The sequence below is a fragment of the Micromys minutus genome, assembly GCF_963924665.1.
Source record: "Micromys minutus genome assembly, chromosome: 6".
NCBI lineage: Eukaryota > Metazoa > Chordata > Mammalia > Rodentia > Muridae > Micromys > Micromys minutus.
In genome coordinates, this window is record NC_137975.1 from 1,864,599 (window position 1) to 1,877,696 (window position 13,098).

The 13,098-nt window shown below is 43.2% G+C and overlaps 1 protein-coding gene across 1 annotated transcript in view; it reads right to left on the reverse strand.

Annotated features, from left to right (window-relative positions):
* HMCN1 (hemicentin 1) overlaps positions 1-13,098 on the reverse strand; it is a gene marked incomplete at its 3' end in the record, with an annotated part of 402,129 nt that overhangs the window by 20,942 nt on the left and 368,089 nt on the right. Inside the window, exons 92-100 of the mRNA XM_080917798.1 lie at positions 12,692-12,862; positions 12,373-12,543; positions 9,916-10,065; positions 9,209-9,346; positions 8,054-8,175; positions 7,134-7,371; positions 3,437-3,499; positions 2,227-2,346; positions 1,651-1,785 (exon numbers count right to left, since the gene is read on the reverse strand). Of these exons, the coding sequence (XP_080773924.1) occupies positions 1,651-1,785; positions 2,227-2,346; positions 3,437-3,499; positions 7,134-7,371; positions 8,054-8,175; positions 9,209-9,346; positions 9,916-10,065; positions 12,373-12,543; positions 12,692-12,862 (1,308 nt within the window). The remainder of the gene's footprint in view (positions 1-1,650; positions 1,786-2,226; positions 2,347-3,436; positions 3,500-7,133; positions 7,372-8,053; positions 8,176-9,208; positions 9,347-9,915; positions 10,066-12,372; positions 12,544-12,691; positions 12,863-13,098) is intronic.

Here is a 13,098-nt window from a genome sequence, read left to right on the forward strand (position 1 = left end):
GTTCAGCACCAAGAGTGAGCATCTAATGGAAGTACAGACTTTGGTGGTGGAATCATCAAATGCAGTAAAAGCAGCACTGAACAGCAGGGTGCTTGAACTGGAGGGGATGTGGGGAAGTGAAGACAGATTCAGGAAACATGCAAAACTCTACTTCCTGCTAATTAAAAACCGTTCACTTGACATTTTACTTATGTTCCTGAGCGTATATCTGCATGTGAGAACACATGGAGGCCCAAATCATCAGACTCCCCTGTAGCTAGAGCTTCAGGAGGCTGTGAGCTGCCCTACATTGCTGCTGGGATCCAAACTCAGATCCCCTAAGAGCAGTAGATTCTCTTAGTGGCAGAGCTCTCTCTTTAGTCCTTTAGCTATGTTTTCTCTTAAACTTCACACCGATTTAAAAGAATGCCCATTAAAAAATAGCATAATGATCATTGTAGTTTGCACTGAATCCTTTGCAATGGGATGCTGAGAAATGGGTACAATTAAATGGTGCAGTATGATCTGCTCTCCCAAATGGTAATAAGCAAATGGTACTCCACAGTCCTGTGCTGCCAATATTATAAACCGTTATGAAATATCACACCTCCATGTGAACTGTCAAGCATATTCACTTAAAACCTAGAGACTCAGGAAGTCTTGTGGAAGAGTTTAGGGAAGATCTGAGGAACTAGGAGGGGACAAGGACTCCATAGGAAGATCAACAGAGTCAAGTAACCAGTACCCTTGGGGGTCTCCCAGAGACTGAACCACCCACCAAAGACTATACATGGGCTGGACCTAGCCCTCCTGCCCTGTACACGTGTAGTGGATGTACAGTTTGGTCTTCATGTGGTTCCCTAACAACTGGAGCAGAGACTTATTCTGACCCTGTTGCCTGCCTACAGATTCTGTTTCCCCGACTTGACATCTTTTCTGGCCTCAGTGGGAGAGGATGTACCTAGTTTCACAGTGACTTGAGGTGACAGGGTGAATTGGTACCCAGGGGGGTCTCCCTTCTCAGAGGAGGAATGAATGGAACAGCACATGGGAGAAGGAGGTATGTGAGCAGGGACTGGGAAGAGGGGGGTTGTGACCAAGATGTATGTGAATGTAAATAAATTAATGAAAAAGTTTGCAAGTTGTGACTATTCATATTTAGGTTCCGAGAGAGTGGAGTCCCACGATCTTTTTAGGTCTCAATTCTTTCCCTTTGATGGGGCATCTGTCCCTTTAAAAGATTCATCAGGTCTAACTGTCGGGGTTAGAAGGGTTTGTAATAAGCATGAGAACTGGAGTTTGGATCTTCAGTCCCCACAGAGAAGCTGGGTGAATGTGGTGTGGTTTGGTGTGCCATTCACATGTAATTCTAGTGCTGGGAAGGCAGAGGCAGATGATCTGCAGGGCTGGCCAGCTAGTTATACCAACTAACTTAAGGAGTTCAAGTTCACTGAGGGAGTTCACCTCAGTAAAAAGAGAGTGTCAAAACATTGTGAAAGACACCCAAGGTGAACTACTGGGCTCCACATGTGTGCACAGACACCAGTACACTGACACATTTACACATATATGTTCATATCACACACACACACACAAACACACACACACTTACACAGGTGCACACACACACACACACACACTTACACACGCACATGCACACACACACAATACCTTGACAGCTCAGCCCATCCGAGGTCCTCCGGAAGCCTGTCCCACAATGGACCACACAGCGGTAGGATCCGATGGTGTTGTCACAGTCCTGACCAGCATGGCAGGTGTGTCCCCCCAAAGCACACTCGTCTATGTCTATAACAGAAGGAGCCATGAAACTGAGGTGAGCTGAAAACATAACTAACTCAAGAACTCGCTGTGAAGCATAGGTTAAAAACCACATGATACCTAAAAATATCAAAAACTAAGACACACTGAAGTTTTTTGTTGAGTCATTTCAAGTGAGTTGGAGTGGACAGACTTGCAGCAGCAGGATGTGAACTTGTGACTCAGTCTATCTATCAGGAAACGTTTAGGAAGCCGGTTGCTTTCTCAGATCATCAGTGAACTACCCCAGGCACCCCTGGCTTCTGAGTGCCTCTCTAAAGGCAATGGCTGGCCAGGGTTCTCTTTCTCAGCCTGATGAGGACTTCCCTGTTTGTGTCAAAGCCGTGGGCAGAGGATACTGGAGGAAGACTGGCCTACCGTGTTTTTCCTAGGCAAGGTTGTCTTGGTCATTGGATATAGCTTTGGTACCTTGACAGGTTCTCCCATCTGCAGCTATGGTGAGGCCTTTAGGGCAGGAACAGTAATAGGCTCCCATGGCATTGTGGCAGGTATGGGAACAGGGGTTCCCAGCCGTGCATTCATCTTCATCTGAGAGAAGAAACAGAAAGGCCCGTCAGTGTTCACAACTCCTGCTTCCTGGGAGCTGTTAAAGTCCACAAAAACAATCATTTCTAGATGCCGATGAACTGGATCAAATATAACAGAGACCAGTCTAAGTGGCACAGAAGGAAACTACTACGAAGAAATGAACTTGAGGTCTCAGACTTATTGTTGACAGTGAATACACATTTAGACTCTATTCTAAAGCAAAACTGACAACTAAATTACATTTACTGTGCTCTACATGCAGTTACAGTTCACTCTGCAAAGAGCGAGTTTCCAAGAGACCATCTTCCTTCTGCGTGACAAATCTGGAGAACAGTGGTAAAGGAAATGCCCTCAGTCACCAGGGCCACTGCTGCCACAGCTGAGACTTGCATGCAGTCTACACCACCCCTCGCTAGCCCACCACATTATACAGGTCAGCGGAAGAGTCAACAGGTCATGCTGCTGTGTGTGTGCCAACACGAAATTCTCAGCCATTTACGACACCGTGGTTTCCTGCCAGAGTCTATTGCAAGGGTGCCCGCTGTGACAAAGCTGGATTCGTAGTTACTTATGGGTCAACAATCCTGTTTTGTCCCATCACAGAACAATTCTGTGGTTAAGCAAGTTTCAGCCACTGGATTAATTGTCTCTGTTACACGAGACTGTGTCCAAATTGAAGGCACGCTGGCTTTGCCATCCCACTTAAAGTCACATGCAGCCTGCCACTCGGCGCTAGGCAGTCTGCAGCAGTTTATGCAGCCCTCTACCTCTCCGTTCCCCAGCTATGAAGCGGAACATTTGTAGGCAGCCGAGATGATTAAATGCCTAGGCAAATGGCAGCAGATGTCTATGTAAAGATAATTATTAATAGAGAGATGGCTCCGTACTCAGCCGGCAAAGGTGCTTGCTTGCCTGATGACAAAGTTGATCCTGGGATCGAATGGTGGGGGAAGACAACTTCAATTTTCCCTTGGCTTTGCCCTGAGCCATGCCATGACCCCTTGCTCAGTAAATAAATGCAGATAAAGGGGAGAGAACTGCTGCTGACACCATTTAGGAAATGAGAATATTTAGCCAGTCTGACACTTACCAGCACAAAAGGGTCCAACTGAGTCTAAGACGAAGCCAGAGGGACACTGGTTACTGCGATCCCCTACGGAAGAGACCAGTTAGCCATTAGCTGACCTGTTAGAACACAGGCACTTTTCATTCCAGTACAACTTCCCCTGGGAAGATACATCAGAGAAGAAACAAGAAAGAAAGGAGAGCTTCATGTTTTTCAACCAAGAGGTAAATGAACTAGTCCAGATATTGTTGGCAAGCCAACACTGGAAGTGTTTTCTGTCTAAGTTATGCATAGTAATAAAGAGAAAACAAAACATGCTACTCTGTAACAGCTAAAGAGAACCCAAGATAACCATGTGTTGGATACAGCCACAGGCGGGTCCTGTTGTTCCAACCACTGGTACGCTTTCACTGAAGGAGGAAGGGCATTGTGTGCAAGCTACCAAAGTCCTTTGATTCAGTGGAAAATCAACATTCTAGGCAGAAGGCCCCATCCTTCCCCCTGGGTCTTCTCCATTTGCAATGTTGAGAATCTTGGCCAACATTCTATGTGTGACTGTTTTACTCTTCTGAGCAATGAAGTGAGGGCGGCAGGCAGGTTGAGCTAGAGCAAATTTAAAGTAGATGTCAGAAAAATGGCCATTGAAAGACTCTTTCCCCAGAGCATTCCAGACACTAGGAAGGGAGTGGGAATAGGTGGGTGGAGCCAAAGCATCCTTGGCATGTAGTGTGTGACAGTTTAAGGGCACCTTCTGTTTTGTTTATTTAAACCATATGACATCCTTACTGCTGTCATGATACCTAGTTTTCAGATGAGGAGTCTAAGAGTCACATCTTGTAAGGTGCTCAAGCACAAAAGCTAGTGTGGGCAGGCCTACGAGGACGCCTCAATGTCTTTCGCCTGCTTAATTGGTTATTATGACTTATGATCAGATATTCACACATTCCTATGTTCTTTACACTTAACCAGTGTGTGTGTAGGTACCATGTGGGGCATAAATTTGCAAAAAAATCATGTCATAGAAACAAAATTATCATATAGAAGCTTTGAATATTTGGATTTAATCGAGAGAGATATTTTTTATTAGACAGCCTTTGGGGAATTTTGCAGGGGGAGGGTTTTTGTGTGCCACCATGTGAAGAGAACTATCATAGTCCAGTGCATGGAGCTGGGTGTGGTGCCTCATGCCTGTGATGCCAGCACCTGAGAGGTCAACCCCAGCTATGACAGGGAATTCTGAGTGGGAAATTCTTTAAAGAAGAAAAGCCCAATGAATGGGGGAAGATCTGGAGGCAGATTTCAACAATTCTGCCATATGTAGGAAAAGCCTAACCATTTGCTCCTTCCTCTGAGAGATTCTGATGTACAAAAGAGGCTGCTTTGAATGTACGCACCACACAACAAACATTTTCACATGACTTAAATATGTAACCTATTTTTTTTTAGGAATACAGCAATCACACAAATTTGTATTTTACTGTTCTTCATTTCACTCGGAATGTAAGAAAGAATTACTTAAAGTTCCCCATCCACCAGAAAAGCACAATAGGATTTTACAGGTAAGTTTAGGCAGGCAGTTATTTTTTTGCCCAAAATTCTCACATTAAAACAAGATATTTTGTTATGAATTATTTTCACTTATATATTTTTTACTTCTTGTGTGTATGTATGGTGGATAGTTGTATTTGTACAAAACAAGTGTGTGAATATACTTGTAGGTGCCTGTGTCACAGTGCTCACATGGAGGTCAGAGAACAACTTGGAGAGGGTGGTTCTGCCTTTCAACATTAGGTCCCTGTCCCCTGGGCTGTTTCACAAGCCTGCATTCTTTACATTACAGGAAAAGTAGATTATTTTGAACTATAGCTGTTATTTTCATCAGGAGCTGAAGATCAAAGAAAATACAAAATATTTGTTTGCGATTATAAAAATGTATTATAAATGAGAGTCTGAAGTAAATTTCCCTATAATTTTATCAGGAGGATAAAAAGAATGAACTATTTCTTGAAAATTATTTCAATGATTTTTAAAGAGATTATTAAACACATGCCATAATTTACTATTTCATTTATTTATTTTCAGTTTCCAAAATGTCCATTAATCTCCTATTATAAAGAACACTAGGTGAAACCTCTAAAATAGCAAAGTCGGGCTCTTTCTGTGATTTTGTTGGGAAAGATTTTGGGCATTAAAAAAAAAAAAAAAAAAAATCAACAACCAAGAATGCAAGCTTGCCCCCTGGTGGCCACTGAGAAACTGCAGGCAAGCAATGTAACTCACATGTCATAGAAACAAGCAAGGACTTCAACACAATTTAAATGTGTTTACTTATATTCTGGGAAACAGACTGCTCAGTAACAATCTCAGAGATGGCACAAAGATGTTCTCGTGGCTTTAAGCTTAGCATTTAACGTGTTAAGTAATTAAAAAGCCTAACATGTAGAAGTATGCATACATGTCCATTTCAGTGGTCAGTTTAGTTCCTACCTGACGCTGCAACACTATTTACTCTACAGAGCTTGTGATCAAGAGCTTTGCAACCGACCCACCTCAGTACCCTCACTACCGGTGCTACAAAGTAACAACTGAGCAAAGTTGGAAACACCTAGTGGGGACCACTGAGTAAAATCTGCCAAGAGTGAGCAACTGTTGCATTCTGCTACAATGACTGTCATGCAGCTGTGAAGAGCTGAGCTTAACTCAACTGAGAAGTAAAATGTAGTCAATATTCTTCTGGGGTAAAAGGATATCTGTATACTAAAAAAGAACTGCACGATTGAGTTACCAACAATAAAAAAACAAACTTCCAAACTCCACAGAGCATGGAATTGACTGTCGCAGTGGTTCTGAAGGTCGAGAAGGAAATCTGGGGACGAGACACTTCAAGCAAGTGCACATCACAGGGCACTGCCTGGATCAAGATCTGGTGCTGTCTTTAGACCTTGGAGAACAGTTCAGAAAGCACGTTTTATATGGCGATTTCCATAAATAAGGAATACTAGTATTTAACTATTGCTCCCCAGTCTCTGCTAGCCACCTCACCCAGGGTAACTGAATGTTTTCATCGTCCTGGGAAGATTTTAATGCAGGACGACCCTTTTCTAATAGGAGTCTTGGTTTGGATGACAAACTTTATGGCCACATTACTAAGCCCTAAGTGGCTGTTCAGGCATATAGCATGAATCCCTTTGTTTTCCCATTTTCTCTGCCTTACACCTCTGCTTGATCCATGCCAGTTGGGTGCTCCCAATGGACAACACCAACATATTCAATACAAAGAGTTAAGTACTTAAAAGGAAGCTGCTTTGAAAATCTAAAAAATTCTGATTAGTGTAAAGTAGTTTTGAATTTTGAAATATTTCAGGATTTCTGAAAAATTCATCAACATAGTATTTTAAAAATGGACTTTATTACCTAAAGAAAAATTGTTCAGGTGGATAATAGTTAAGCTTCTCCAAGAATATGGGCTAGAACTTTGCCTGGCTGCTTAGGTTGCCTGAAGAGGCATCTTGGTAAACTAAATGCAACGGAACAATCTTTACAAGGGCTTACCTACAACAAAACAAAGAAGGCAGCATGTACGAAAACCCACCTCTAGAATGTTAGGTCTGGTCCTTCATCTTCCTCCTGTGAGTGGCTTCAAGGCACCTATCCATCTTTATCTTTTTAAAACGAATAAGACGACAGCACAGATCTTTGGAGTTTCCCCTAATAACGTTACCTTTGGAAATTGAAGCGTGAATTTTAAAACCCAGTGTCTCCTCCAGTTGGTTGTAGTCCGACTGTACAGAAGACGCGTGAAGTGTCTCTACTAAGAAAGGCATTTTCCCCCAGGCCTGATCATAGAAAATGGTGTGGTTCCATGTATAGGGGACACTAACGCCATCGATGGTGAACAGCCGGGTTGAGTAGGCATAGAGCTGCCCGGGTCCCGTTTGAATGTAGTCCTCTGAGTAATCCTGCGGAAAAGGACTGGAGGGTCAACCCTGCACCTGGTGTTTTTCATACTGTGAGGGATGCTGGGGTGAGGAGTTAGAGACTAACAATAGAGCTCTCACATAAGACTGTAATTACACAGTCGTGTTCTGGACATGGCTCTTATTTCAATCCACACCATTAGAATCAGGTTTGTAATTTACTGTCACAATTTGTCATTTAACGAGATACTGAAGTTTGGACCATGAATTGATTAAGCAAACTCTAGGAGGGCTATTCCCGTCACTCCAAGCTCTCAAAGCATTGCTTTCATTTTATTCAAGTTAAAAAAACAATTCCGAAGTGACACTATAATGACATCATCCCCCTCCATGTCCTTTCTCTTCCTCATAACGAATGGCACACAGAAACCTACTGTAGGAATCATTATTCTGTTTCTAGAAGAAAATTTAACAAATGGCTTAAATCAGCACAGCAGCAGTTCTGGCTCTAACACAGCAGGTAATAAAACTACTCAGAGAGCTTTAAAAGCTGAGCCCTGGAGATTCTTAAGTAAAGACCAGATGCTTATTTATGGCCTTGCGGGAGCAGTGATTTATCTCTGGAGCAAACAGTAAGAACCTAAGACCTCTCTGCTCTGTCTACAGGGATTTCGTTCGGCCTCCTCACTGTCACGTGACTAAGCACGAGGCTCCTGTAGCTTACCTTCACGCTGACTTCAGCAGGGGCGTGGAGCTGCAGGACATGGCCACTCACAATGACATCCAGCAGCAACGCACCATCCGAATCTAAGCCCCGAGCCACATGTGTCATCCGTAAGACCTCTCCTGGGAATGACACAGCATTCATTCCTCAGCAATGGCAGTAACGGTTATTACTATTGTACATATGGTTTGTGGAGGCCTAGAGAAGACTGATCAAATATAATGTCATTTCAGATGTGACTAAATATGTCAGAGAACTAAGCACGCAGATTGCCAGTTAAGAAAAGGCAGGCTTATTGAATTGTCTTCCAAACGTCGTTCTTTGTGGCCTCAGGAAGGATAGAAGGACAGCATTTGGCTATGCAGAAGACTGCATATGTTAGACTCTCGGAATAATCAAGCATTTCTACAAAATCACTGCTTGTGAGCTGGGCCAGGCAACTTCACCAGGGACTGGAAATACCCACAGACTTAGCTACCGGGTTCTGTTTCTGCCGGGGCTTCAACAATATTGAAAGGGTATCTTCGTATGTGGATAGATAGCAAGATTGCTTTCCTGCTGATTAAGCCCTGGTTAAGGAGACACCCTCCCGCATCATTCTTCACCAAAGGTCACCAGGGCTGGCTCATTCCAAGGAGGCTGAAATAGAGCTTTGTAGGACGTGAGGACAGTGGAGCCCAGTGGTTAGGATGGAGCAGAGTGGGCGGTTCCTGTGCTCAGCTTTGCTGCGTCTGTCAGGCCAGTAAGCTGACTCGTGACTAAAGACCAAGCTTAAGTTAATGGCGAGAAACACTGCTCTTTCCTCTTTCCATGCTTTACATCCTCCCCAAGGTTTAAAAAAAAAAGGCACAGAAAAGAAGAGAAAGGAAATTTTGGGGCATAAATATTACTATTCTGCTTGGGGGCACATGGTTTCTTACAGAGCTGGTGCTAGCATTCACCCTCAGGAAAATAGAAAAGTGTTTTTCCACCATGTGTGTAAGATTCCACCAAACACTTGTAATAACTTTCCATGAGAGCCTGCACCATAATTTTCTTAGTCACCAAGCAATCTATCTATATCTACGTCTGTGTGTCTGTCTTGCTGTCTGTCTGACTTCTTTGTCTATGTGTATATAATTATCTAGTAGAACATTATGTCAACCTGACACTAACCAGTTGCAAATTCCACTTGTGTCTCTCTTTTGAAGACTGCGTTAGTGAGGGTGAAGCCATTGACGGCTTCTCCTATTTCCTTTGCTGTGGTCCAGTAAATGGGATTTAGGATAGAAACGATCTTTCTCATCGCTGGACCTAGAGGAAAAAGAGAAACAGAGTGGTAGAGCAAAATATTTAGTCAATTATCGCTACAGTGTATTATTCACAAGGGTGAGCGCTAACTGACTAATTACAAAGTCAATACATCTCTGTGTGTTTTTTTTTACTGATATATGTTAGCTATAGGAAATACCGAGTTTCACTATAACATTGTCATAATACACTGATGCCCTTCAATGCTCTCCCCAACAGTTTCTCTTTGGGATCAGGATAAACAACGTATCACATCATATGTATTACATCATTATCAACAGCTTAAGATGTCATGTTTTAGAATTGTTAGGGAAAATGAGATAGAGAGTAAAGCCTGACTTTAAGAAGACAGTTATGAAGGCTGGCGAGTTGGCTCAATGGACGGAGATGCTTGCTGCCAAGTTGATGACCCAAGTTAAATTTCTGGGACCCACGTTGTAGGAAGAGAGAACTGACTCCTGTAAGCTGTCCTGTGACCTCCACATACAGGGCACACACACAGATAACAAATAACTCATTAGTTAAGCGTAATAACTAAGTTTACTAAAACGTTCATAAATATGGTGACTCACCAAGACTGCGAGGTACATTGGTAATCTTGGCCTGGATGATCCTAGCATCAGAGTTAGGGCTATCTGTTATTGTGGCGTTAAGGAAAGCGATTCCAAACTCAATATCATTAATATTCCCAATAACACTTCCTCTGGCTCGCTGGGGTCCACCTATTGGGGGGAAAAATCCTGGGTAAGGAAGCAATTCTATCAACATTACATGAGGGCAAGGAAAGCCAATACGCAGAGATGCTACAAATCTTTTCACAGACATCAAAAGAGTCCTATGGCATCCAAGTTTGAGAGTGAAATGAACAGGCTTTTCAAAACATTCCGCTTTTACATAACACCCGTCCTCCCCATAAATCTAGCATCTTTCCAGTCCGTACACATCCTAGTACCATTTCCTAAGCCAAAGTATATACAGTCTGTCCATTCTCACAGCCCAAGGAAAGCGTGTGTTTGCCGATGCTTATGACCATGACAACAGCGGATTTGCAAAGTTGTGTGTGGCAGTAAACACTTCATATGCATTGACCCTTTGGACCCCACCAACAGTGGTAGGCGCTAGCTTCCAACAGACACAGTTTTCAGACTGGGCAGACAAAGTTCAAAGTTCAGAGGAACAATGTAGCCTTGTCCTCACCTCAGGTCTAGGGAAAGAGAGGACTGAAACATGCCATCTTCTTGACTTTAACATGTGTTTTGGATTAGGGACTTATTCCTTCACTTAAATTGCTAACTTAAAATTGTGTTTATTTAATTTCAGACAAAAATTCAAATTACAGACCTTGAATCTGACTAGAAGTTATGGGAAAGTTTAAGGTAAGACTAGCTCACATGGTTGTACAGAATATGGGGGTAACCAGGGCAGGATTGTTTGAGGGACAGATCTACAGTCCTGTGCATGGAGAGAGAAAACAGGTGAAAAAAACTGTGTACATTTAATGTGGATAATGTGTTGTTTTAAAATATGTTTACATTCAGGGAAAGGTGAAATTAACCAAGTTAGTTTATTTGTCACCTTGTTGCCAACTGTTTTCAAAGTGACAATACTGAAAACCTGTTCTGTTGTCACTGAAGAATAATGAACAGTTGTGGGGACATACAACACGGAAGTAGACACAGCAGGGCAGAGGTTACCAGGGGCCAAGGGTGAGGACAGAGGCTTGGGGCGAGGCTGGTCAGGGCTACGGACTTAGAGAAGAAGAATACAGTTTAGCATCTCTGCTGTAGAACTGGTCCTCACTGCTAATAATACAGACATGTTCTTTTATCTACTGTTTCCATCTGTAGAACAGGAAAATATCTCACCAACAAAAGACCTTCTAATCCTTGTTACAGATCACTGCCTGAATAAATGTGATATACTGTCTAGTCTAAATCAGCGTGTGTGTCTGTTGTATGGATGCAAGTCAGTGTGTGTGTGTGTGTGTGTGTGTGTGTGTGTGTGTGTGTGTATGTGTGTGTGTATATGTATGTGTGTGTATGTATGTGTGTATGTTTGTGTGTGTATGTGTGTGTATGTGTGTGTGTATGTGTGTGTATGTGTGTGTGTATGTGTGTGTATGTGTGTGTGTATGTGTGTGTGTATGTGATTGTGTGTGTGTATGTGTGTGTGTGTGTGTGTATTACTTCTTTTGGAAGTGGAGGATCTCAGCAGTTTTGAGCAATAGCTAGCACATTCTATCTATCAGATAATAATTAACTTGTGAAAAAGTAGATAACTATATTACAATCTTGACAGAGTTGTCAAATTCATACCAAAATAATCTGATTAAAGGACAAATAGGAAACGTTTCTCTTTTCATGGTCCTCAGTAGGGGAAAGAGAGACCTGATGGGCAGGGTTGTTATTTTCAATTTTCTGGATGATTACTGATAAGTATGGCTTCCATTTTAATGAAGGCCCTTGAGCCCCAGCAGTGAAACAGACATTTCCTCCATCTGGTGACCTGGTTGGGTCCCTGAAAGTCTTGTCCAAATCTGGGAATAAGCTATGCATCTGTGTGGACTACAAAACTCATTACCTGAAGCCAGAACCTTATCTTGCTCCAGGAAGGCATCTCACACCCCTCCAGAACTCTGCATAAGCACACTCACGGAGCAGCTGAGGAGCAGACATCCAGCCTTTCCTTCGTTTAGTTCTATGTAAAAGACTCAAGAGAAATCCCCTCACCCTGTCAAGTGAGGCTTTTTCCATTTTCAGGAACATTTTATTAAGAAATCTTAAAGCATTATGAGGGTCAATAGTGTTCCCATTTCAACAATATGGAGCTATCAATGTTGGCCTCCCTAAAATCTTTAGCAAACTGTCCTCTGACACAGCAAGCCCCAAAGGAGCAAACAGCCAAACCCTGGGTGTCAGCATTCTTAAAGGAGGGAAAAGCACATTTTTAAAAATGACAACTTTGGGGTTTTATTTATTGCGGGCTCCAAATGGAGCAATGGTCTTGCCAAAGCACAGCTCCCTACTTACCCGGACATGCCTGCATGTTGCATCTGGAGACTTGGGTGGCATCTCCCGGACAGGAACGGCCACCTTTAGATGGCACTGGATTGTCACATAACCGCTTTCGAGTCCTTTCACCTCCCCCACAAGAGACAGAACAGTGGCTCCAACTATGCCACGCTCCCCAACCTCCATCCACTGCGAACAGGAACAGAATGTTCAACATTAACGAATCAGCTGTAAAATCTTTGCCGAGGACACTCCTGAGGGCGCAGTGCCAGGGCGAAAGCAGGGTCACTAAGAGAAGAGGCTTGCTCATCCCAGGGACAGACACTGAGAGGCTCACCAGGGCACGTGTCAGTGTTGCATCTCTGGATCTGGGTATCTGGCCCCCCACAGGCTCTTCCTCCATCGGAGGGACGTGGATTGTCACACGTGCGGTACCGCCTCATCTGCCCTCCATTGCAAGTCCGGCTACACATCCCCCAGCCACTCCAAGGGCTCCAGTTACCATGGGCTACAGTGTGAAATAAAACAGAGTTCTCAAACTGAGACATGAAAGCAACTGCGACATCCGTCCCCAAATCAAGGAGAACCCTTTGAGAAATAAACAGAAAGAAAACGAACCAATAAATGGGTATCTTTCCAAACCACCAGGTGACTTAGGTGATGTTTTCAATAGAGACAGAGAACATAGGCTAATAATGATGGGAATTCCCTTCAACTGGCCTGATATTATATTTAAATTATCCC